Source organism: Sceloporus occidentalis, unplaced genomic scaffold, assembly GCF_023333645.1.
Source record: "Sceloporus occidentalis isolate IW3139 unplaced genomic scaffold, rSceOcc1.0.p SCAF_7, whole genome shotgun sequence".
Taxonomy (NCBI): domain Eukaryota; kingdom Metazoa; phylum Chordata; class Lepidosauria; order Squamata; family Phrynosomatidae; genus Sceloporus; species Sceloporus occidentalis.
Genome location: NW_028316987.1, coordinates 90,159,505 through 90,186,823, shown reverse-complemented (window position 1 = coordinate 90,186,823; position 27,319 = coordinate 90,159,505). Strand labels below are relative to the sequence as shown.

The 27,319-nt window shown below is 42.3% G+C and overlaps 1 protein-coding gene across 4 annotated transcripts in view; it reads left to right on the top strand.

Annotated features, from left to right (window-relative positions):
* Positions 1-27,319, top strand: part of SCN5A (sodium voltage-gated channel alpha subunit 5) — a 334,766-nt gene that overhangs the window by 124,607 nt on the left and 182,840 nt on the right. For all 4 annotated transcript variants that reach the window (XM_089533641.1, XM_089533640.1, XM_089533639.1 and 1 more), the window contains 2 exons: positions 14,409-14,639; positions 26,728-26,791. In XM_089533641.1, the coding sequence (XP_089389767.1) occupies positions 14,409-14,639; positions 26,728-26,791 (295 nt within the window). The remainder of the gene's footprint in view (positions 1-14,408; positions 14,640-26,727; positions 26,792-27,319) is intronic.

Genomic DNA, 27,319 nt, shown 5'->3' with positions numbered 1-27,319 from the left:
ACACCTTGACGGCAGAAAACAACAATTCTCTAACAACCTCACCCAACCAAAATTCCCCAGAACTCACCTTTTAGCTGCTGCAGTCTCCACTCCATGGAGTGTGGCCAATGGAGAATGATGGCAAGCATCTGGCTATGTCTTTATAATCAGACAAAAAAAAGAAGACATAGGAGGTGTACATACAGCCCCGAAAGGGCAGCCTGAAGTCGCCCCTTTCCTATCCAGATTGGGGCCATGGTAACCTCATGCTGTGGCCCCGATCTGGCCTTTCCAGGGTGCAAAAAGGAGCCACAAGAAGAGATTCCTTTTTGCGCTCTGGAAAGGGCGCAGCTATGTGGTGCTCCTTTGGCGCTGCATTGTATGGATACAGAGCCAGAGGAGCACAGTGACACTGTGTGCCATGTGGAGCAGTGCATGGCATCACAGCACCCTGGGGGTGGAGTCAGGGTGTGCATCATGAGGACAGTATTTCTTGACTCCTTCCCCATGCCAGCCCAAAGTGTCAATCTGTATAGGGCCATAATCTGCCAGAACTTTTGAAACACTGCTGTTGGTCCTGGTAGATCATAGGATCACAGAGTTGGAAAAGACCCCAAAGGTCATCCAGTCCAAGCCCCTTTTGCCATACAGGAAGACACAGTCAAAGCACTCCTGACTGATAGCCATCCAGCCTCTGTTTAAAAATTTCCACAGAGGGAGGCTCCACCACCCTCCGAGGGAGTGTGTTCCACTGTCAAACAGCTCTTACTGTCAGGAAGTTCTTCCTCATGTTTAGGTGGAATCTCTTCTACTTTGGATCTGTTGTTCCCTGTCCTAGTCTGTGGAGCAACAGAAAACAAGATTCTGCATCTTCAACATGACATCCCTTCAAATATTTAAGCAGGGCTTTCATGTCACCTCTTAACCTTCACTTCCCCAGGCTTCCCCAGCTCCCTCATAAGGCATGTTTTCAGATCTTCACCATTTTGGTTGTCCAAGAATGATGGTCAGCATTCTGCATTTAATTTTAGGGACATAGTCAGACACTTCTTCCCTGATGCCCTCCACTATCAAGTGGCTACTAAATGGCCATGGAGCAGAAGCTACAGCAGCCAGGAACACTGATATTGGTGAGCTGGGAGACCTTTTATAATTCCATCTGTGCAAAACTTTACGATACATCTTCCAATGCAGGATATCAGATGCTCATGGAAGTTCTGATATGCATGTGGAATCTATCATGTAGAGGCTTCCTTGCCTGCTTGAGTAGCCCCTAAACCCCACTGCCCATTTGTGCACTTCAGTTCTATCCTCCAAACTATAGTCGAAAAAGGTAACTTTCCCAAGCACTGTCTCTCTGCTGTGCAGCTTATTTCATCACCTGGATAAGCATGTCAGCCTAATAAAATGCCCTTTTCAGTGAGGAAGTAAGGATGAGGCATACAGCCCTGTGGGAAAATGTTCTGTTGGAAGTTCTGACAATGATAATTGCATAAGAAGTTGTATGCCTCCCCCGGGAAAACGGTTTTTGCATGGGAAAGACCTGGCATGATTTATCCAGGTGCTGAGCACCATTCCTCCTATGCTCAGAAAAGAGCATACAAGGCAAGAACCAAAATAAACGTCCTGTGTCCCAATTGCCTTTGACTTGAATACTAAGCAGAAAGTCCTGACTTACCTCGGGGCATGTATTTCAGCTTCCATCTTGTCTTCATTTTGAACCAAGTGCAGTCCAGGGCTAGCCATCCCAGGCATTGTGTAAAATCCAGTGTTGCTGTGGACGCTGTGTAGGAGAAAGACCAGGCTAGTAGGACCAGGCTAGTGCACAACAAGTAAGAGGTGTGCAACTACTATGGGTTGGCAGGTGATACTGATCCCCTGTGGCTCTTGAGAGGGCTGCCTCCTTTGCTGTAAACCCAACCTTTGATATAATTTTTAAATAGGAACTTCTTTCTTTGGAAAAAAAAAATCAAAATCCCTTTCATTCCTCATAGAGGGTATGCGGGATACTTTTGCAGAGTTTTAGGTCTAGAAGAATTTTTTTTCAGTAAAGAAATAAACTAGAAATCAACCCTAGGGAGTGAGGCATTTGTATACAAAAATCCACAAATTTGTGGGGGGCCCCAATGGCTCTGAGGGCCATTTTTACCCACTCTTATGCATTATCACGTATGCATTATCACAAACATGAGGACAAAAGAGGATACATTTTTGCAAAACATTGGGCATGCCAGGTTCTGCATCTAGAAACCCATTTAATTTCTGGTTTTGTTTAGGATGTAAAACCCATAATTCTGCTCATCCTTGATGAACTGGAGTATCATGCCATGTTGAGATATTCCGGGGGGGGGGGGGGGGAGTTAACTGTGCTATAATTTTTCCTCCTCTTCCTCCTCCTCCTGCACCCCAAAATTTCATCTAGCAAGTAGAACATCTTTGAATTTTGTTTCTTATTTTCATCTAGAAGAATGAAATAAACAAAGATCCTCATGTGGAGAAGAGGCCCCATTGCACATACTGAACTGAAGGTGCATCTACAATGTAGAAATAATGCAGTTTGGCACCACTTTTAAGTGCAGTAGCTCCATCCCAGGGAATCCTGGGATTTGTAGTTTTACAAAATCTTTAGCCTTCTCTGACAAAGAGTGCTGGTGCTTCACCAGACTACCCATCCCAGGAGTCTATAGAAAGGAGGCATGGCAGTTGAAGTGGTGTCAAACTAAATTAATTCTGCAGTGTAGATGCACCTTAGTGGGACTGACTTCCAAGTAAACATGCATAGCTTTGCAAAGAGCAATGTTTCTCAGCCCAACTATTGGATCTATAGTGAAAATGGGACATTATCGCATGGAGGTACTCACTGAATTATGGAACTCCCTTGCCATGTGTTGACCATGCTATTTATTTTCAAAAAGGCATAGTCAAGGAGGCATTCCATAAAGGAGAAGATAAGACACAAGGAGCTAATAACCAGAAGTGCTAATCACAAATTCTCTTGTCCTTTCAAGAAAGGTGTTTGATGTGTATTGTTGCTGATTGCCAACATCTGGTACGGATGCCATTAAGAGCAATAACACAAATAATGCATTTTGATTTTCCCAGGAGACTTTGGGGATGGGGATGGGTAAATAGGATGGAGGGATGCTCTTGGATTTCCAAAGCTTGGTGTTGTTTGCTATTATTAATGTTTTACTTCTCCCCCGCCCCCTGGCTTCTTATTTCTGGTAGGATCCCAGACTAGAGATGGAAGAATATTAGAAAATATTGGAAATAAATAAATGTATTTCTCGAGAATTGGTAACCCTGTTGTGAAGAATCCCAGATTTACATGAATCTTCACATTTGGGGGCTTGTTCAAATTCAAATTCATTCATAAGCATATCTTCTCCTGTATAAAATGGGAGTTTGATCATCTTCTTGCTATGATTCTGATTTTTTTTTTTAAATCACCTCTCCAAAACTGCTCTTTGATTTTCAAGAGAAACCTCTCTGGGCACCCACAGGTTAATAATATGAGATCTAATGGATTTAAACTAGAGGAAGGTAGATTTAAGTTGAACACTAGAGACTATGGGAGTGATTTCACAGTGAAATTGATTATCTCTATAGATGGTGAATTTTTCTTCATGAAAGGTTTTCCAGAAAAGGCTGGACAGACCTCAGCTGAAGGCATTGTAATTTTTGGAGGTTATGCATCCCATAGAAGGTTGGATTAGATGAGCCATAAGGCTTTCTCCAGCACCATGATGACTGAATCTATGATTGAGAAAGCAAAATTTTGCTGATGCCATCTGGAAAAGGAAGAGCCAACTTTCCTCTTCTGTCCTTAACAATCCCTACGTTGGTCAGGCTTCCCTCTGTTTTTATTGCATGGCAAAAACAAAGCTTGAAAAAATTATTTTGGCTTAATAACTTCAGAATCCTCCAGCCAGCATGAATCCATTGCCCCAAAGTATGAGAGCCACAGTCTGGCTCTCCTTTTAATGGAAGATAAGTCCAGCGTTTCATGTACAGTGTTCCTGAAAGGCTTTTCAAAGCCTTCCAGAAGTGATAGTATTTTGCCAAAAAAGACACCACACACATGCATATTTAAGTGGTATGTAGGGGATACCATTCCTGTTTTGCTCGCTCCTTCTTTACTAGTGAGAATCGGCACAATGCCAGATCTCTAGGTGAAGTTGCTTAAGTGACAGTTCTCCCAAATCTGAACATGCCAGCCACAGATGCAGGCGAAACATCAGGAATAAACTCTTCTAGAACATGGCCACAAAAGAACTATAGATGCTGGTCATGAAAGCCTTCAACTTCACATAAACTTGATTGTGGATAATTTTCACTCCTAACCACCTTAGTCTCCCATCCCATTCTTGTCCTTTTATTGAGGACATCATACTTGTGAAAAGTTCTTCTCTTTAGAGTCAGCCTTCCTTAGCATATGCATGACCCTCATTTCTCTGATGTCAACAAAAGTTTTGACCCAAACATTTTCAGACAATACTTCTCTGAAAATATGTATTTATTTATTTGTGCCTTCGCTCATTCTCCAGTGTTTTCTGGTAGCAGCAACTACTGTTTTCTGTAAAACAAACCAAAACAAAAACCCTTTAGGAATAAGATGCTATAATTCCCAGGGGTTTCTGTTCAAAAATGGCCACTGCTAGCCATGTGAGTAGGAATAAAAGCTGGTTTGTTTTTTTAATCTACTTGAGCTAAGCGCCTTTTTTTGGACTACAAATCCCAGAATCTTCTAGCTGGCATGGCCAATCCCCCAAACTGGTTGAGGAGTAGAAAATGTTTCCAAGCTATGTTCTATGTTCCATCATTATAGTAGTTTGTTACCACATTAACTGTCATACCTCTGTCCTGCAGAATGCTTGGATTTGTAGTTTAGGAAAGTGCTTAGAACTCTAAGCCAAATTCTGCTGCTTGTAGTTCAGGGTAATGGTAAGAATCCTATCTCACCCAGTACAAACCCTAGTGAGTATCATGTAGAATGCAGCCAAGACAATGAAGTAGTATCAAAGTACTATTACTGTGCAGTGCAGATACACTCTTTGCTGCTGCCAATATACCTCTAAAATGTTACTTTCACACTAAAAGTGATCCTTCCCCGATTTTCCTACCCCCAAATGAAAGAACAGTGTTATGGGATTAGATAAAGTACTACATCTCTTCCCTATTTATGTAACATAAAGTAAATCTAAGAAAAGAGGGCCAGTGTGATATAATGGTTTGGAAGTTGAACTAGGATACTGGGAGATCAAGTTTCGAATCCTGATTTGGCCGTAGAAACCCACTGGGTGACCTTGGGCAAGTCCCACACTCTCAGCCTCAGAAAACGGCAATGACAAACCCTCTCTGAACAAATCTTGCCAAGAAAACACCAGGATAAGGTCTGGTAGGAGGGTAGAAGAATTTCTACACAAACCATATTGTAAAGGGCAACTGAGAAATGCCGTAGAAGTTCAGGGAAAGCCACCTCCACTGGCTCCGAAAGGTCTTTTCCCTCCAGCCTAATAAGAATGCTTGCTTCCATGTTGTTCAATTTAATGCTTGGATAGCAGGAGTTAAACCGATGCCTTTGCAGCTCGGTAAACAGTCCATCCTGTTAAGCTGTAAGGCTCTTGCCCTCCAATGGTATCATATCAGCGTGATGGATTATTTCTCCCTGTAGATTGGATCCTGGCTGAAATTCGAATAGATCTTAACAATTACTTTTCAAAGCATGGCAGCTCACTCTGGGGAGTGGAAAGCCCCTTTGGCAATGTTTTGCATGCTTGCCTTTCTCACTCATCCCCATCGTTCATCCTCAACACCTGAGATTTCCCTTGTAACAGGCAACCTAGGGGTCACCTGTTTTCATTTTCGCTAGCCCTGCTGCTATGTACATCTTTCGGGGTTGTACGTGGCCAACTATAATTGAATATCACAAAGACAATCACAATTTAAGTCTATATGTACACACACGAGCACACACACACACACGAATAATATAACAGATTGCACAATGAATTTGACACATATGCATTATCCAAAATGTTTTATGCCAATGCAAGACTTGATTGCAGTCTGACCACTAGACAGGCTGACTGAGGTAATTTTGTGACTTGAAGGGTGGGTCAACACCAGCCAGAATATCCAGACTGCTCCTGGAGTATTGTGGCCCTGGACCTCCCTCTGAATTCTCCCCATTACCTTTGCATTCTGGAGTGATGCCAGGTGGCTATGTACAGAGCATCTTTCTGTGCTTCCTGGCACCATTGTCATTGGTGTATGTTGAAAATGAGGTGCCCAGCATTGATCACATGGCCAGGCACCTTGTTGTGACTTCAGAGTGAGTGACTCCTGCTGGCAGCAAAACCAGATGTTGTATAATTTTCCAGAGCAAAAAGTAAATCTTTTTAATGTGGTTTAAGGCTGGAGTGCCCCAGATTCAATGCAGAACTGGTCTCGTCATGAAGATAGTCTGTAGTCAAATAAGGACTTTGGCCTTGCATCATGAAGACAGGTTGCAGCAAGGGCAGGAGAAAACCTTTTCATTTAGACCATGTAGACAAACCTGCAGTTTCCCCAAAGCAACTTTTCCAAACTCTGTTTGGGGTCTTGGATGGTGTGTTCCTTACCAGATGCAAAAGCAACCTGCCACATAGGCGTTGTGGTGTCCCATATTGTGGACACCTCATTTTCCCCTTGTCATTCTGGGCAGGTGGCCACCATAGGTTTGTTAAGTCCACTTTGGGCCATCTGCTGTACATGGTTTGTCGACTGTGGTTCAGTGGCCCACAAAATGTCAATCCCTGTCTGTAGATACAAAACCACAGGCAGTATACTGGGGAGGGTGAAAAGAGAGAGAGAGAGAGCAGGGAAGGAGGGAGAGTAAGTATCAAAATGAAATGTTCTGATGCCTGAGAAGATTAAATATGACAAAAAAAAATATACCCAACACGGAGGAGATTATCTTTCTATTTAAAACCATAACTGGATGAATCAAACACACTCTGGAAACTGACCTGAAAAATTAGCAATATTGGGTCCATTCAGATCCCAAAAACCTAGCCCAGGTGAGCAACCATTTAGGGACTTAAAAAAAAAGACGACTATCCATTTACTAGATTCCTGTAATTTTTTTTCTTTATTTAATTCCATAAGGCTGCAGATGATTCTTTAATCCTCAGATGATCAAAATGCTGCCTTGTATACACTGAACAGCACTGCAAGGATGGAATGCAACCTCTGATAAGAGATCTGGCATATTAATACTAGGATAAAAGTCATACAGGGGTTGCCGCACCGCCTGACTTCTTGATAGCATCCGACAGCTCCCTCTCATGTCACTTATTGACTAGGGAAAGGGAATAGTTATGGTTTAGCCGTCTCCCCTCCTGTCATCCAGTAGATATGAAAGTAAGCAAGCAAAACAAATTTTTTTTTTAACAAAGGGTTATACACACATTTTAAAATGTTTTTCTACCTTTTCTTTGTGGGAGCTCAGGACATTACATGGTTTCCCCTACCTCCTCACAGCAACAGCCCTGTGAAGTACTATATATACATGGTAGGCTAGATTGGCACCAGGTGTTTGCCCAGAGGTCACTGAATGAGCTTTATTGCTGGATAGATTGAAGCTAGGAGAACCAGCATGCCTAGTGGTTTGAATGTTGGACTACAATTCCCAGCTCAGTCATCAAACCTCATTGGGTGACCTTTGATGAGTCACATTCTCTCAGTCTTAGGGGAACACAATGGCAAACCTCTAAACTAATCTTGCCAGGAAAACCCCATGATAGGATCACCTTGGGGTTGTCATAAGCTGGAAACAAGTTGAAGGTACACAAGAACAAGATTGAAGCTAGGTCTCTGGGACTTAAACCACTATACCACACTGGCTCTGTAGATCATGGGTGGGCAAAGTAGGCACGGTGGGGCCCACAGTGTCATTTTTGTGGCCCCCTAGCCATCTCAGGGGTCAAAAATTGGCCCCAAACAGGGTAACCAGTTCTCCTCAAACTTTTTGACTTTTGTTAATTCTTTGGAAAACCATCCTCTGCCACTATCTCAACATCTGAACTTAAGGAATGATGTAGTTTTCTGATTTGACCCATTTGCTCCACAATATATATTGTATTCATGAATTTTAAACCTTTCTCAGTGGATTATGATTTCAATTATTAAAAATATATATATTAAAAAACCAGAAAACAACTTGGTCCCAAACACTCCCATTTGCTGCCTAGAGGGCATGGGTTCATTTTCTGCTGTCTCTCCCTGGGTCAGTTTAGTCCCAGGAGAAGTTTTTCATAACCAGGAACTAAATAGAAGTTGACTTCTGTGTTCTGTTATTATAAACAGAATTTGTCCTGGGTCTTAATAACCCCTGAGGGCCTTAAGACAAGGTGAAAATGCTCCTTTTATCCTTAGAGGATGTTTGTGGACAAAAATATATGTATTTTGCCGTGGGGCTTGGCCTCCAAGGTGTCTTGGGCATACTGATTGAGACCCCTAGTCCTCTACAATTGCCCACCTTGGCTGCAAGGAATAGGGATGGAGAGTCCATATGCTGCTAAAACTACAGTTCCCATCATACTCAATCACTGGCTAAGCTGGGTAGGGATGATGGTAGTTTAAATCCAACAGTTTTTGCAGAGGGCAGGCCATGAATGTTTTCATAATCTTGTGATGGAGTCCAACAAATGTCACTATGTGGAGTAGCTTTGTCTATGTATGACTTTACTGTGTGCAGTTTACACTAGAGTTTGGAAAAGTTCCCTTTTTACAACTCCTGGAACTGCCCAACTGGCACAGGACACCATTGTCCAACCAAAACAATGCATGCAAAAATGCACAGCTTAGGGAAAAGTGTATACAAAATATGTCTATTATTGATACAATTGGAGAAAAATCTTGCAAAATGTATAGAATAGGGAAAAATGCATACCGAAGAATGTAAATTAGGAGAAATGTGTGGAGAGGATTGTAAACCTGAGGGCATGGAACTGTCAAATTAACCATTTGTAATGTGCTCTGGAGTTTTTCTTGCTGAAGAGCAGGGTACAAATATTCCAAATAAATAAATATCTTTGTAGATTTCCACAAAGACTACAAGCTGGCTGAAAGTTGGAATGAAGCGAAATTACATTGGAAAAAGGAGGAATTTAGCAAAACCGCAACAAACAGATCCAACCTTCTTAACTTCTACTGAGTTTCTTTTCCTGGGCACCTTTCACACTACAAAATTATGGCCTTGTTTCCACTTTAACTGTCTTGGCCATGCCATGTGGAATCTTGGAGTTTCTAGTTTGGTATTAGAGGTTTCTGGATGAGAATTCTAAACATCCTTCTCCAAACTGCAGTTCCCAGGGTTCCATTGGGTGGAACCAAAGCAATTAAAGTGGGATCAGAACATTATAACTTTGTAGTGTATAAGGACCCCTGGACATTTCTGTGTTCCTTTACATGGTAACTAGTATTTCATTAAACACTCAGCTTTTTGTAAGTTGGACAGCAACCTGTAAGGTCCCCTTATTATTCTATCCATTATATCCTTGCAAGGGAATGTTGGACTATGACTCTGAAGACAAGGGTTCAAATGCCTGTTGAGCAAAGGAAACCTACTGGGTGACCTTAGGCAAGTCACACTCTCTCCCCACCTCAGAGGAAGGCAAAGATAACCCCCCTCTGAACAAATCTTGCCGTGAAAACCCTATGATAGGGTCACCTGAGGGTCACTGTAATTCGGAAATGACTTGCAGGTACACAACAACAACAAGGAATCTGGTCAGCCTGATATTTTGGATTTCATCTTCCAGTAGCCGCAGTCAGCATGGTCAATGGCAAAGGGTTCTGGGAACTGCAGACTCAAGAGTGCATCTACGCTGTAGAAGTAATGCAGTTTGACATCACTTTGTGCTGTAGCTCCATCCTATGGAATCCTGTGGTTTCTAGTTTTACAAGGTGTTTAGCCTTCTCTGCCAGAGAGTGGTGGCACTTCACAAAACTACAAATTCTGTCGAATGGAGGCATGGCAGTTAAAGTAGTGTCAGACTACATTATTTCTACAGTGTAGATGCACCTTCAAACACCCAAAAGACCAAGTTTTTCCAGATGTTCCCTTGTATTGGAAGTCTTCTTACTTTTCCATGTCTGAAGCCCCTTCAGAATGAGATGGTGCCCTTGAAGATATGTTTTCAATAGAAAAGGTGATTTTAGTGGTTTTTTTTTTTAAAAAAAAAAACTGTATACACACAATTGTGTATTTGATGATGAAGAAGAAAAACATTTTTCTTTTGTTCTTGCCCCAACTGAGCCACCTGGGATTCAATAAACAAATGAACAACAACAAAAAACCTCAGCTAATTGACAGTGCATAGGAGAGACTTAATGCATTAGTTGCTGATGTGGGAAAAGGTGACACAGCTACATTTGTGCTTGTTTGCTGTTATGGTTGGGGTAATCCTGAGCCCACAGTGCTAAAAGGAGAAAAAAGAAAGCCTAATCCTGGAACAATAAATGACACAATCAAGCTGACAGTTAACAGACTGCAGCAAGAAAATCCCTGCTCTGGATGCACCTTTAGAAACTATATCCAAGTGGGTTTCTAACTGGTGGACTGCCTGCCTGCCTCATTAGATGGTTCTGTTCCTACATTGCTAAAATGAATTCATTTCATCTGCCAGTCAATTACCCAGGCTTTGTGGCTATGATCTTCTAAATCTGCATCTGCACTGCAGAAATAATCTGGTTTTACCCCACTTTAGCTGCCATGGCTCAAGGCTGTGAAATTCTGGGAATGGCTCTGTTCTGGTGCCACAACAAATTGAAATTCCCAGAATTCCATGGCCTTGAGCCATGGCAGTTAAAGTGGTGTCGAACTGGATGCAGATGCAGTCCATGAGAACAATCCCGAAAGATCCTGGTTTTCAAACCTTCAGCCTTCATCACATTTTCCCCATGTTATTTCCTTGCTGAGAAATTCAGAGCTTGAAAAAGTTGGTTTCCCAGGTTTTGAAGAAAACGGTGTGCTTTTGGCACAGAACGCTTTTCAGTTGTAGAGGAATCTGGGGAAAGTTTTAAGGTGTGCACCAGATTCATTTCAAGTCAAGGCTCTTGAGCTGCCTCTTCAGCAGAAAAGGGTGCTCAGAGGGCTCATTCTTTGCATGCAGAAGAACCTGTTTTTCTTATACCTCTACATCCAGGAGGGCAAAGAATATTCACAGATTCTCTCATTCTCAGCAAAAAAGGGAGTCTCAACAAGTAGAGACACTGCATTAAAAATTGCCAGTTTTGGAGGGAATTTTTAACCAAAGTGAGAGAGTAAAGGGACAGGGACTTTCCTCATCATTATCAGCAATAGCTTAGCAATATGTTTTTTGTGCCAAAAACAACAACAATCCCAACCCTCTCCAAAGAAGCTCCATTTTTCAAATCTCATTTTTGGTGCAAAACAAACAAAAAACAAAACAACAAAATAAAAAAAAAACATTCACATATTTTGTAATAAAAGAAATGCAAAATAACCCTATCAAAAACCTGCAAAAAAGAAATCTCACAGTATTGGTCAGTAAGGATAAAACTTGAATGTTTTCATTCTTGCATAGAAAAGTGAAATAAGCAAAGATTTACAGTCCTAGTCTCCAGCTGAATGGGAATGGAGGTTGCTAGTGATAGGAGAGTGCTGCCAGTCAGAGCAGACAATACTAGGATAGCTGGAGACATTCTTTGACGCCACTTTCTGTGGTCACTTGGGTGGCAGGCGGGCCAGATTTCTTTCAGCAAAGCTTGCTTGTCATTACCAGAGCTTGGACTTGGAAAAGTTACATTTTAGGCACTAACACCCCCAGATACCCTCCATCACTGACTAGGCATGGGATTCAAGGGGTGAAGTCCAAAGAGAAACTTTCCTAAACACTTTCCCGAACAGACAGGCCAAAATAAAGCTGCTTCAGATCACTTTGGAGGTATGCTAGTTAAGTGATGTATGTGTCCTAAAAGGCTGGAAGCTGCACCAAAGCCATGCTCCAGTCCTAAGGACTGGAGTGCAGCTTTGGTGCAGCTTCTGGCCTCTTAACGTGCATGTGTCATTTAAACAGCACACCTCCAAAGTGACCAGAAGCAGCTTTATTTTGGCCTGTCTGTTCAGGCCCTAAGTAACCTCTTCTGGCCCAGCTCCTCCCAAACCTGATGAAGTGTCATTCTATCATGCTGTGATCACTGACAGAATGGATCTCCTTTTCATGCTGCTGATGCCTAGTAAAGCATATAATAATAATAATAATAATAATAATAATAATAATTATTATTATTATTATTATTATTATTATTATTATTATTTATTTATATACTGCCCTGTGGCGAACCGATCTGGGCGGTTTACAACATTAAAATAACATACAGCATAAAAACAATATATTTCCCTCCCCCCTTAAAAAGTTATTAAACAACATATCTAATTTAAAGCAGGTTTGGAGCAGAGTTATGATTGTGGCACTATGTCACAATCATGACTAAGTAGTGATCGTGACTATGAAACAGTTACCTAGATTCACTCACCTGTAATTGTTTTGTATTCACAGTCACTACTTAGTGATTATTTTAACACTATTGCAATGATCATAATGCTACTGTATCAGGCATCAGTTGCATGAGGAGAAGGAGGTCCATTCTACTATCAATTGAAGTATGGATGAATGACATTTCCTTCAGGTTTGAGACAGTCAAGCTAAAAAAAGGTTACTTGGTTAAGTATCCTTATATTTTGGTTCAAAACACACTGCAGAAATAATCCAGTTTGACACTGCATTAACTGCCTTGGTTCAGTGCTGGAGAACCCTGGGAATTGTAGTTTATTGTGGCATCTGAGCTCTCGCACAGAGAAGGCTAAATGTCTCACAAAACTACAATTCCCAGATTTTCTTAGCATTGTGCCAGGGTAGTTAAAGCACTCTCAAACTGGGTTATTTCTGCAGTGTGTTTTGGATCTTGGTTAAATATTCTAGTTAAGTAAGCAGTTAAGTATACTGAGTTTCTATAATAAAAGAAATGCAAAATGACCTTATCAAAAACCCGCAAAAAAAAATCTCAAAATATTGTTCAGTGAGGATAAAACATTTGAACATTTTCATTCTTGCATGGAAATATGAAATAAGCGAAGTACTTGGTACACGATTTCAGCTGATCTTCCCATTTAGGAACACCTCCTCTGGAATAAATGTCGAAAAGGCCATTGTAGTTCCCTGCAGAAGAATACCTCTGAACAGCACTGCCTTTGTGAGGATTTGTTTGGCCACAAAACCATGACTAACACAATCAGCCGAATCAGTTCTCTATGGAATACCTCCTTTCTTTTAAGGAACTGCTGCCTACTGCACATTGTGGGAATGAGTTTCTTCTTCTTCTTTTTAGCAATCCGCTTACCTCTTCCACAATAAACACTTGGCTCATGCAAAGTAAAACTTGATCCCACCAAATGTTAAGATCCAGATGTCTCTTCCGACAAATCACAGACTCATTAGCATTAAAACAAATAGTTTATGAGCATCCACATTTTGAGAAATTATCCAGATTCACCCTATGTCAAATTCTGAAATGCTGAGCCTCATAAAGTTAACCAACTGAAATTTTGAAAAAATATTTTTAAATTGAATTTTAAATATATAAATGCAAAGAAGGGGCCAGGGGCAAAAGACGGAACAAGAAAAGCAAAACACATATGACATGGATGTGAACTAGGTTTATACATTAAAATAAGCTGACTATATTTACCAAAGCATGATTTCTTGTAGCTGCCATCAATAAAAGGTTGTTTTTATCCAATATACATATTCTTCATATCTAACGGGGTGGAGAAAAGGTCACAGCTATTTTTCTGTATTAAAAAGTTCTGTAGAACACCAAATAAATTCTATCACTATACATCAGATATCTGTTATAAATATAAAATGAGTCATTGTTACATCTCACTTATATTACAGGAGGGTAATAATAATAATAATAATAATAATAATAACAATAATACAAACTCCATAGAATCAATGGCAAATCTCATCGAAATCAGTAGAGCTGAATCATATTAGTAAGGGAGATAAGAATCTTAGATAGGAAGAAATTGAGAAATTTAAATTTAAAGGTCAGATACTTTTTACTTTGCTTAGAAAAGTGTAGGAACTCTGGAAACGTCACTCCTTGGCAATTTTTTTCATTTCTCTCAGAATCCCAAGCAATGTTTTGCCTGAGCTGGACCTTCCCAATTTGCCTTGAATTTTGCCATAGGTGAAATTCATTGGGAATTCTACCTCTGCCATGCATTTGTAACTGGGAAACATTTGGGATGGGTGAATTGTAAATACTGACACTTCTAGCTTGAGTAAACATTCTCAGTTGAGAATATGTGGTTATATTTCAGTCTGTAAACTTCATCACCGTTGTCTCCTTAGGTCTGAAGACCATCGTAGGTGCCCTTATCCAGTCAGTTAAGAAACTCGCAGACGTGATGATCCTGACTGTTTTTTGCTTGAGTGTTTTTGCCCTCATAGGGCTCCAACTCTTCATGGGTAATCTAAGGCACAAGTGTGTCCGAAATTATGAGGAATTTAATTCAACTAATGGCACCTTCGCTTCAGACCAGAAGACATGGCCAACTTTGGATGCCTTCCTAGACGATCCAGGTAAACTACCCTCTTTACTGCTGTTTCTTAAGTGTGATAGATTTCTTGTTTCCAGGCTGTGCCTGAATATGTGAATAAATTTAATGTGATGTTCAGATCTGACACCATGAAGAAACTTGGTATACTTAAATAACCAGTCATACCTGCAGAGGTTCCTCATCTTCTATGGGCCCCAATCTGATGTTCAAATTTGACACCATGAAGAAACTCAGAATTTTCTGTGCAAAATTATACAATGCTAAAGAGCCCATTGTGGCAATATCCCTCATCTATGGGCCCCAAGGTTTTCAGACAGTGGTGAGAATTATTATTCCCATGGGTCATATATGGCCCTCAGGTGCATTTTAGTGGCCTCCAGTCCCCTGTCCTTCAAAAAAACGATTTGCTGCTCCTGTAAACCTCTAGAACAGGGTTTGGCAAAATGTGAACAGTGTCATGCTGATGACCAGGGTTCACATTTGTGTCACCAAAAGCCCTCTGGGGATATGGGGGCATTTTTGCCACATTTTTGGCATCCCAGGGCCATTTTAGAGTCTTTAAAAAAAACAGATAGTGAACAAGAAGTAACTTCTCCTCACTTTCCGTTGTTAAAAAAGGGATTCTTCTGGAACTGAAATGCCTTACATGGTGAAAATGCTCTCCATAAAGGTGTTTGGGGACAAAATATTTTTTTTATTTCTTTGCAGTGGGGTGCAGTGGGGGAGGCTGAAACTCTTCAAGGTATCTCCAAGGGTGAATATGCCCCCATAGCCTCCCACAGTTGGCCACCCCAGGAGAAGCACTTTTGCAGCAAAACAAGTTGCAGGGTTTTGCTTGTATGTGTGCACTTCTCTCTGTGTGAGAGATATCGTCTCCCTTCCCCTGGAAATGAACATCTGGTACTTCTACACTTTGGAAAAGTGTGAAAAGGTACATTTCTGGAACTGATGCAGCCCTGAGTGGACCCCCGTAGAGTAAAAATTGATCTCCTGACTGGCCAAAGTTGTCCATGCCCGCATTAAGAGGTCATTAAGAGGGATGCCACCTTAGCAGGGATCATGTTACAAACTTCATTTTATAAAGTCACTCCCCCCGGCCTAGCTGCCTGCTGTTATTGACAGGGCTACAAGTTCTGCCACCCACTCACCCACACAAACAGGGTCCAGAAATGATGAGAGTGTAGTTCCACACATTTGGCGGTGCAGTTTAGGAGAGACCATTTAAAGCTTTGGATTCTGATTTGACATTTCAGCCTGAGCAGTTTTGCAGAACGCTTCTGTTTGTCCCTACTGACTTGTTGATTGCCTTCACCATCTCTCTGTTTGACTGCTTGGCAGCTTCCCAGCCAAAGGTTAGAAAGACCTGCTTCCTGTGGTGGAGTATCTGTTCACCTCCAACCACACAGCAGCCTTGTCATAAATCCATTGTCAGCTGCTGTGTGGTATCGACTGCTTGGTTTTGTCGGCTTTTGGATACTTTATGCGACTATTATCGTATCTTTTAGTTGTCATGAGAGTCTGCTTCTAGGCTTGCTGGTAGGACAGAAGCTTTAAAATATCAGGATGAGTATGCCTGAAATCTTTTGGAAATTTGCGAGAGAAACAAAAGGAAAGATATCCTGGAATGAAGGCTCAACAGTCCTAGCAGGACACAGCTCTGAGGATCGTGTACTTCTAGAGCAGAGCTTGGGAAAGTTTTGGGCAACAACCCCCAGAATGCCTTATTGATCTGGGGATTCTGTGTATTATGGTATTATTGGCAAGCATTCTGTTCAATAGCTATGAGATTGTAACTTGAATTTATTATCTCATAACTACTGGGAATTTACACTTACAGTTGTTAATAACCAAATGTGACCTTCCAAACCTGCATTTTCAGCCTGGCAGTATCCCAGATGAACAGTTACCAAGATGGTTCTGATCAGATGTTAGCAAGTGACATCTACACCATTCTCCCCTTTGTGGGGCTCCTTGAGATAAGCAGTTTGGACAGGAACCTGAGGAGTCTTTCCAGCTGCTTGTTCTCTCCATGACCAGGAGAGCACTGCGAACATCATTTCCCAGCATCCTGATCTGCAGTGCATATGGGATTTTCCTTTCTATATGGAAAATTTGTGGCCTGTAGCACAATACGCAATTCCAGACGCATGTCTGGATCGGTCTCAATTTTATCAGAACAGTGAAGCAAACAAGCACAGACTGGGAAAAGAGAGGGGGGGGGGATGTAAGGAGAAGTGCATGTCTGGGCTGGTATATTGTGGAAGGGGAAAGAAATCACATTAATAGATGAAAATTTACAAACCTCTGCCACAAACCAGCCTGGGCAGGAAGGAGTGAGGAACTGCAGAGCAACGGGAAGAGGAAACTCAGCATAAATAAATTGGGAACTGGATTTCAACAATGTGGTGGTTTTTGCCAGTTTGTCCCTCATTTCTATCTCTTTGGCACACTGTTTAGCAATGTTGCCACTTAAAAGAAAGTCCCTGGCAGTCAATTAGTTCTAACCAGAGTGGACCCACTGAATCAACTGATGAATAGTGAGTAACATACCCTCCAACAATTCACATATGAAAGCTAGGGAGGGTGTCCAAGTAGCATTGTGAGGAAGAACACAGAAGCTAGGAGAGGCTGCAGCAGTTTGCTTGAGCTTGCACCTACTGGGAAGGGCAAGATTCTGCTCCCTTCTCCCTCCTCTCCTTCCCCAGCTGACTTAACTTAGTGCATATTGCATCCTTTTGCATTTTGAACTCATTTTGCAGCAGTTGAAATGATTTGATGACAAAGAGGAATAGTGGTAGGGGAAGAGAGAGAAGGTGGGACATGTTAAAAGCAGCTGAAAAACTGGGATTGCAAAGGAGTAATTGGGAGTGTCCCTGCCAAATTGGGAGATTTGGGGGTGGATGGGTATGGTGTAAACACATAGGCAGATCCAAATGATTCAGTGGTTCTACTTTAATATGTGTCTGACAAAAGAATTTAGGCCTGATAGATGTCATTTGTAATCAGAAATCCAAATATTTCCAGATTTATGAGGTGTTCCATAAAAGAAAGGGAAAAATCTTGGGCTGTAGGCCTTCAGTTCATTTCCCAGATGTTTATGACTTTTTTCTTGTCATGTGTTTGTAATGTTGTGCTTTTAAAAAAAACCAAAGAACTTTTGAGTCCAGAGAGGAACAATAGTGCTGGTAAATCAATCACTTTGTAAGTATTATGCGGCGATGAATGACTTAACATCATTTGAGGGCTATTGATCACACTATATAATAAGATTTCACATTTCAATTGCTGGAAGATTGATGTTGCAAGTGCAGACAAAGCGAGGATTAGGGATGCTGAATTCGATAAAACAAGGACTAGATTAAGTAAAAGCCTGTCATTGTTCATTAGGAAGTGGTGCCTCAGCTAGAATCCAGGACAGCCAGTTTGCTTTGGAGATCGCAAGCTATTCAGAGAATCCAACTGCATGTTGCATGCCTTCAAGTAATTTCTGACTTATGGTGATCCTAAGGCAACCTTAACATGGGGTTTTCTTGGCAAGATTTGTTCAGAAGAGGTTTGCCATTGCCTTCCCTTGAAGCTGAGAGCATGTGACTTGCCCACGGTCACCCAGTAGGTTTCATGGCCAAGTGAGAATGGAGCCCAGGTCTCCAGAGTCATAGTCGAATGCTCAAACCACTGTGTCATGCTGGCTTAACTTCCTCCCAAATGTTCATGTGGTACAGCCCTCTTAAAGGGACCCCAGGGGTTCTGGGGTCCTCTGGAAAGTGGCCTGGTCTATCCCATTCCCATGAACACTCCAGGGTGCCACACATCAGAGTTAGGAGAGATGTTTTGCTTTTTTTCTCCTGTCACTATTGCTGGTGCAGCTGCAAAGGTAAGCTCAACAGAACTGGGTAAAGGTAGGCAGACACTCTGAGCAGCTGAAAGACTCTGGATGTTCATGCATTATCTAAGGTGCTGAACCTGTTTGAGTGGTAGTTCTCAGCAGTCGAGTAAGTCCTTTAAGCTTCAAAGTAAAACTAAGAACAGATTTGCTGCTCCACTAACATGGAAGTCACCAGCTGCCAATATACAAAAGGGAACAGACTTTTCACACTCACCCAAGGGATATCCCCAGGACAAGAAAACATCCATAATAGGATTGCAGTCAGGTTTGAAAAACTGGGTGTAATTTTTCAGTTTGGAAACGATTGTTTGCTTTACTGTTTTGTAAAGGGGGAGGGGGAGTTTGCCTGTCACTGAAATTATTTTTTTAATAAAACATGAACATTTGGGTCAGTTTAAGTTTGTAGCAGGTTTGTCTGAAATGGCAAGCCAGAATTTTGACTGTGGCTAGCATGTCATGATGTCTGAATGTAACAATCTGGCCTGTCTCTCTGCCCAAATAAGACAGAAATAAACCAACATGGATTATTAATCTTTGCTTGTTTCAGCGTCACAATAAACAAGCTGTACAAACGGGCGACATGCAGCCACCCCTTTCATGGCCAGATCGGGGCCACAGCAACCTCATGCTGCAGCCTCGATCTGGCCTCCAGAGAGCGCAAAAAAGAGCTGCAAAAAGCACTCCTTTTTGTGCCCTCTAAAGGGCACCATAGTTGTGGCAGTGTGGCTTCATGACACTCCTTCGGTGCTGCATCATGTGGATGCAGCACTGGAGGGGCATCATGATGGTGCCTGCCATCTGGAAGGGCACGCAGCATCATGATGCCCTGTGGGCGGGGTCAAGGCATGCACCCACAGGCTGGCACAAAGTGCTGGTATGTATAGAGCCTAAATCCAAGAGATCTGTGGTTTGTTCAGTTTCTCCCACTGCAAGTGCTAGAATTCTGCTTTGTCCTTGAGAAGTCAATATTGCACAATTCAGACGTATCAGTGTGGTCAGCACATCCGAGTGTCTTTGTCAATACAAACCTGTAACTCTGACTGGCATGACTTAGTTTAACCAAAAAGTATGATGTGGTACAACAGGAACTGAGACCTACATGGGGAAAAGCATGGAGACAATCAACCTATAATAAGAGTGCTCAAATATATAACAGAGCCAGTGTGGTGGAGTGGTTTGAATGTTGGGCCAGGACAACCAGAGAAAACTACTAGGTGATCTTGGGCACTGTCTTAGCCTCAGAGGAAGGGAATGACAAACCCCCTCTGAACAAGTCTTGCAAAAAAAAAAAAAAAAGACCCTCCTTAGGATCGCCATAAGTTAGAAATGACTTGAAGACAAATACGTGAAGAAAGAGTCTTACAGCATTTAAAGTTTAACAAATTTACTTCAGCACATCTAAGGATGTGGGCTGCAACCCATGAACAGTTGTGCTAAAATAAATGAGTTAGTCATTAAAGTGTTACAAGACTCCTACCTACTTTTTATACTGAAACAGCGTCTGGAGAGTGCTCAAATATATGAGTTGGAATCTTGTTGGCACCTGTAAAAGTTCCCTTCTACATACAATTGTACTTTGTTTGGCTGTTGTGTATCAGATGTATTCAGTTCATGAGTGCTTAAGCAGAGTTGCACAAGAGGAACAATTTCACACAGGCTTAAATCCTATTTGTTCCAATTAGTGAAGCCATTGAATCAGCTGCATTTACCTATGTCTTGATGCAATGAATGTATTATATTTTAGGATGTAATTATTCACTAAATTAGTTCTCAAAGGAAGCAATGAGCAGTTTTAATAGTTTTCTTTCCGCTCTGACAAAGTTTTCAAAAACTGCACAGTTTTGGAAGAATTTGCACTATAGGATTTATTTTGTGCAAAATTCACGTGCAGTTATTTTTAAGCACAGAAACCAGCATTATCAGAATAAGCCCCAAACTTCTCACCAGGGCTTCCTGCATACTTAACAAACACATTTTTAAAATATATATATCTTAATTTTCAAATTTTCTGAAATATTATTTCCATTTCTACTTTATTTGGGACTAAGCAACAGGATTCCAGCCAGACAATTGCACATGCCCGGATGGAGTGTTATCCTATCTTAGGAAATAAGTGTCAGCTTGTTATTGATAAACACACAGGGGAAATGATGTGATGTAGGAGTAAGAGAATGTAGGTTCCCCAAGCAGACTGGTCCTATCATTGGGTGGGATGAGGGAGCCGTCCCATGCAGCAAATTTGGGGGGGGGGGGGGGTGTAACAGTATGTTCGGTCTCGGTCAGTCAACCAATCCTCTGTATACACCCTGAGGCACCTTGGGACTGATGAAGAATATGCACTTGCGCATGTACATGCCCTTTCAGAAAATAGATAATATTTGAAGAACATTGTGCTCATCAGAAAAAAAGTAACCACTACTATATATGGTTATTTTTAATGTGTGGGTGGACATTACAGTTTCTAGGAAAGAAGCTTAAGATTTCAGGCCTGCCAATGTGGCATTGAAAAATATGTTTTGATGGAGATATTAAGGGTACACTTAGTAATAAAGTGCAGTTTAAGAGTTATGACTCAGCCTAGATTTATGAGATGTAAATAGCGGTAAGCAAATACACTGTCTGCTTAGGAGGGAAGACAAAGACAATAGATGCACACATCAGGAACATACAACCTATCCCCCCCCCCCCCCAGTGGCTGGGTTTTTTTAAAAAAATGTGGGTCCCTCAAAGTGAACAATTCTTTTGAGGTTGACACTAGATGCATGACCCATAAGACATAGCACAGGCTGCATATACATGGAAAAATAATGCAGTTTGACAACACTTTAATTGCCATGGCTCAATGCTATGGAATCCTGGCATTTGTAATTTGTTGTTGCACCAGAGCTCTCTGACAGGTAAAGGCTAAATGTCTCACAAAACTACAAATCCCATAATTCCATAGCATTGTGTCATGGCAGCTAAATCATTGCCAAACTGCATTATTTCTGCGGTGCAAATGCAGCCTTATTTTCTGTGCAGTGAGCCTCTCAACCTCCTATGTAAATGGTCATTGTTTCTGTTTTGATTGAGATACCAAACTGAATTGACAGATTTCATCTTCCCTCAAGAAAGAAGCCCATGGTTATGTCTTGGAACATTAAACCAATTCAGATCATTAGCCCATATAGCCCAGTATTGTTTAAATTGTTTGACAGTGGCTCACATTTCCTGAGTACTATACAGGAATGATCTTCCCTAACTCTACTTGGACACTCCAGGGATTGAACCTGTGACCTTTTGCTGGCAAAGTACAGTTGGCCTTCCACATTTGCCACTTTGAATTTTGTGGATTTGATTATTTGCAGTTTTGATGACTATGTTCTCTCTGGGAATCCCTAAGTCCTCCAGCTCAACTCTTAACCATAGAGTTGTGCTGGAGAACCTAGAAACACTTCTCTAGGCATTTGTAGGTCCTTTAGGATGATTCTGTGATCAATGTCTGGCAGATGTTGACCATAGAGTTGCACTGGAGGACCTGGAGATTCCTACAGAGATGTTCTCTTAGGTAAAAAGAATAGTTTTTTGTGGATTTTTCGGGCTATGTGGCCATGTTCTAGAAGAGCTTCTTCCTGATGTTTCGCCAGCATCTGTGGTTGGCATCTTCAGAGAAATTCTTTGTACTCTGAAGATGCCAGCCATAGATGCTGGTGAAATGTCAGGAATAAACTCTTCTAGAGCATGGCACATAGCCCAAAAATCCACAAAAAACTATGGATGCCAGCCATGAAAGCCTTCGACTTCACAAAACAATATTGTTTTTTATTTGTATTTTTTCCACATTCATAGGGTTCCTTCAGCCCTATCCCCAGTAAATGTGGAAGTGTCACTGTATACGCTTTATTCCTGAGTTAAGACCCTTTCATATTTAACCAAATGCATACCATCCAACATGTCTCAGATGAAAACTGGGACATGTGTGATGAAGAACTTCAAAATGTGGTCAAGATGGCAGTATCCACTGAGATTTGGTACCAGGACCTTCCATGGATACCAAAGTTCATGGCTACTCATGTCTCGTTATATACAATAGTACAGTGCGCCCACGCCATACGCAGGCGCACCATACGCGGACTTGAGCGTACGCGTTCAAGCCTCGGCATGTGCGCGGGGCGGAAGGGGTGGCGCGTCCCATTCAACTGAATGGGCGTGTGCGCCTGTTGCAACCCGCGCACACCCGCGCCGCCGCGCACGAGCCCCATTGTTTCCAATGGGGCTTGAGCATAGGCGGAATTCGCCTTACGCGGAGGGATCCGGAACGCATCCCCCGCGTAAGGCGAGGACGCACTGTATATTAAAATGGCATTGCTTATATAAAATGGCAAATTCAAGCTTTGATTTTTTTCCCCGTTTCCTTCTTTTTTTGATTTTTTTAAATTGTGTGAATATTTTTGAATCATAGTTTGTTGAATCCGTGGATGCAGAATCCATAGAAGCTGAGGGCCAACTGTGCTTATGGAATCCCTTTCAAAAGGAGTACATCTACACTGGAGGTCCCTGGTATAGCTGCAGAAAACAGGGAGTGCAGATGAATGCTTGGAAAAGTTATGTAGAGATGATATACTCACTGGCATCATTGGGGGAGTGTGGGGAGTGTGGGGAGTGTAGCTTTGGTGTCACCTGGTGCAAGGGATGATTTCTTAGATGAGGAGTGACACCTGGTCAGGCCTTCCTTCTGCTGCAGGGGGATGTGTGTATGGGTTAGTGCTGTTGTGCCTGGAACATGCCCCTTCTCTGCTGCTTGACTCTCTCCCTGAGAAGGAAGATGAGCAACAGAGGAGTAGGAGGGGTGAACTTCACAGGGTGAAAGCCAGATAGTGGAGCAGCGACAGGGGTGAGTGTTCACCCTTCCTCTTCCTCTGTTGCTTGACTTCCTCTTCAGCCATCCTTGGTGGCAAATGATAGAGTGAGTGAGGCAGCGGGAAGGGAGAAGAGGTAGGGGAAACCACTGCTGCCACTGTGCAGGTGATGGACCGTCAGGCAACTGGGGGGGGGGCTGGCGAGTGAGGCAGTGGGAGTGGATGTGGCAGACCATGCCCCACCAGCAGCTCCCTTGCACCAGGTGACACCAAAGCTAGTGACACCACTAGATATCCCAGCTCATCCCTCCCATAATGCCTTGTCTCTGAGGACCCTAAAAGTCAAGCATTCAAAGGGTCGATTCTGAAGAGCTGCTTATAGTGGCTGCTTTCTAAAGCAGAACCAGTCCTCCTGGATTGAGGGGGGATGGTACCTTTGCCTCTCTGTGGACTTCACGGCCTGAGGTGACTTTTCACAGGGTGTTAGGGGTGACCCTGGTGAATCATAGAATCATAGAGTTGATGATGGGATGTACTCCATTGCCAGTTGACTGACATTTTCGACCCTCCTCGTCTTGGCAATGGGTGTTCCTTTGCCAGCTCAAAGGCCGTCTGGTCTCTCACCTACATGATTTCCTCTCTGGCATCGTCTCTTCTCTGCATTGCACGAGGCACTCATGCTGCTGTGACTCAGGCTCCTTTGTCATTCAAAAGGCTGGCTTTCGAACCCAATTATTCATGTGGCTGGAAAGTTGTACTGGCAGATTCTGCACCTCTGCTTGAGAGGAGGATGAGTTACCTGCCAGAGGGAAGGAATGTTTTCAGATCTCTGGGAAACCTGTTTCTGCTAATCTGTCAGGAAAGGTGGCGGCTTTTCAAAGGCCAAGGAGATGGGGAAGCAAACCAAAGCCAAAGAATATCTCCTTAAGAATCAGATGCCAAAGAGCATTTTCTTAAGAATGAGACTAGTGTGACCTGCAACTATGGGATAATGTACTTGTATGCATGGCGTAGTCGTTTGAATGTTGGACTGTGACTCTGGAGACTAGGATTTGATTCCCCACTCAGCCATGAAACCTTGGGCCAGTCACACTCTCCCAGTCTCAGGGGAGGGCAATGGCAAACCCCCTCTGAAAATTCTTGCCCAAGAAAATCTATGATAGAGTAGCTTTAGGGGCACCATGTCAGAAATGACTTGAAGGCAAACAAGAACATATTTCCACTTTATGGATCCTCTCTCTCCCACCCTGGTTCCTGGTAAATCATGGCCTCTCTTTTGCCTTTTAAAAGGTGATTTGGGAACTTTTTCCTAAGGGGGAAAATCAGTTGCCAGGTGAGGAGTTGCTCTTTTTATGCTCTCCCTGTTAAAATTTTGTGAGTTGAGAACTGGAATCTTAGGGAGATAACAGTGAAATCTGTACCCTTCTGTGCTAGCTTTCTGCCTTCAGGGAGAGTTGTTATTGCTGTTGTTCGTATTTCAATATAAAAGAACATGGAAATTTGGGCTGGCATCACCTTTTGCAAGCTGAAGTGCTACAGTTCCCCTTTACCACCGCAGGGCTGCATAACCTCGTTCCACTGTGCATGTCGCCTTGTCCCGTGTTCGGCAGATAGATATAAATAAGCCAAATGTCCCCAAATAACAGTCCCTGCATTTATGTTACCCCAGAGCAATTTCCCCTTGAATGGAACTGCTCCAGGTTTGGAAGGGAGGAAAGCATGCATGGCCCTTTTATCTTTTATCTGTCCTGTAACTGGCACGAGGCTGTTCACTGTGCATTCCTTCCTGCTGCGGTCATGCTGTTTTGCTTTATAGGCGCCTTGTCACATCCCAAGACAGCTAAGTTCCACTCAGCACCATCACACCCAGCATCTCTCCAGTGTGGTGAGGAGAGAAAAAAGCCAACAAGAAGAATACTTGAGCAAATAGCTGCTCTTTATCGATTCTAAAATAATGCAACTCCTCTGGAAATAAGGTTCTCTTTGGGTCCTTTTGTATTAACTAAGGATTAGATGGTTTTTTTTAAAGAGCCTGGATTGTGGCTCGGAATGAAGGCGGAGGCAGTTTGGGCTGCAAAAGTGTCCTAAATTTCCTCTCAAGCTCTTTTCATGGCTCTAGCAATAGTGTACCCTGCAACGTTTCACACATGAAAAGGTGGACACGTGTGGCCAAGAACAACCGAGTGAAGTCAAGAAAGCAACAATTATTAGTGAGGAAGAACACAAGAGATAGAAAGGGTGCAGCAGTTTGCTTCTGTCTGAGCCTACTGGGAAGGACAAGATTCCTCATTCTCCTCTTTTCTTCTCCCTGCAGAGTTAAGCGAGTGCAAACTATTTTTGCGCTTTGAGCTTGTTTTCAGCAATTGAAGTAAGCTGAGGACAAAGAGGGACAGTGGAGAGAGGAATGAGAAACTGGGATGTTTCAAAAGCAGCTGACAAAATGGGAGGATAGAGGATTAACTGGGACTGTACCTGCCAAACCAAGACAATTGCAGGTTTTGTATGTCCAGTGGCTAAAGTGTTTTCCCAGCATTTTGCTTCTTATGGCTTCAATTCCTCATCTCACTTTAATCCAGCTGGCTGAGAAGTAAAGGGGCAAGAAGTATTTCTCTCATTCTGCTAGTCTCTAAATTGGTGTCACATGATGGGAATGGTCCTTTTTGGACCAGATCTTCCAGAATCCCCCAGCCAGGATGGCAGCCGGTAGATTCTGGAAGGTGTACTATGATCCTCAAAGTGACTGCCTAAATATTCTGAAGACACCAGATCCTATCTACTCTTGGAAGCTAAGCAGGTCCAGGTGTGGTTAATGCTTGGAAGGGGATCACCAAGGAATACCAGGCGCTGGAGGCTACAGTTAGAGGAAGTCAAAGGGAAACCTCTTCTGAGTATCCCATAAGAAAACGCAATGAAATTCCCAAGGTTGCCATAAGTTGACAGGTGACTTGAAGGTGCACACACATGTACCAATTTCCCCAAGTAAAGTTCAGAGATCTGAATATAGTCTGTCTTTCTCTGAACTGGTGCCCTCCAGATGTGTTGGGCTACACCAGAGGTGGACATAAGTGTTAGGTGTCGGGGGCTAGTTTTCCCCCACACTGGAAATGACATCAAGTCACTTCTGGATGCCATTTTTGTCCAGAAAAAAAGGCATTTAGAGAGTCATATCAAAACCCATAGTTTTGGCTCCAAAACCTTCCCTTGACATACATGAGATGGATTTATAGTTAAGTATATATAGTATTATTGTTGTGTGTGTCCAAGTCATTTCTGACTCATGGTGATCCTAAGGTGACCTTGTCATAGGATTTTCTTGGCATGTTTTTTCAGAGCTTTTGCTAAAATTTTGGAAACTGACAATAGTGTCGTTGTTTTTTAAATTACAGTGAACCACTACATTAAAGAGGGCACAACAGATCCGCTATTGTGTGGGAACAGCTCGGATGCTGGGTAAGTATTGCTTAGTGGTAGCTGAAAGAAGAAGTATTAGTAAAACTGTCATAACAGATCTTGTATTCATAAGAATTCACAGGTTACACATTGATAGTGGTAGCACTGCTGATGTTAATGTCATTTTTGAACCAGTAGAACAGCTTTTTTGTATGAATTAATGTATGTGATATATTTTCCTACTGCTTTCATGATACCTAGAATTCAGGGATCTTTGAATTTTTTTCTTATTCTATTGAGGAGGGGATGGGTGGGGAAAAGAAGTATGGTGGAGCAAGGGAGATATGGTAGAACATCTTCCCCACAACCCTATGTCCATTCTGTCACATATTCCTGTTCATGTGAAAACGATCACCCTGCCTTCACAGATGGGTTAGATCCAGACTCAGTTAGTTGAAACAGGGTCCCATGAAAGTGAGGGGCCGCCAGCTGAGTTGTCGCAACTAAATTGTTACATTGGTTTCAGCAGAAATGGGCAACACAACCTAGGGATCTATGAATCAGTCAATATCTGGTCTATGTCTTTTT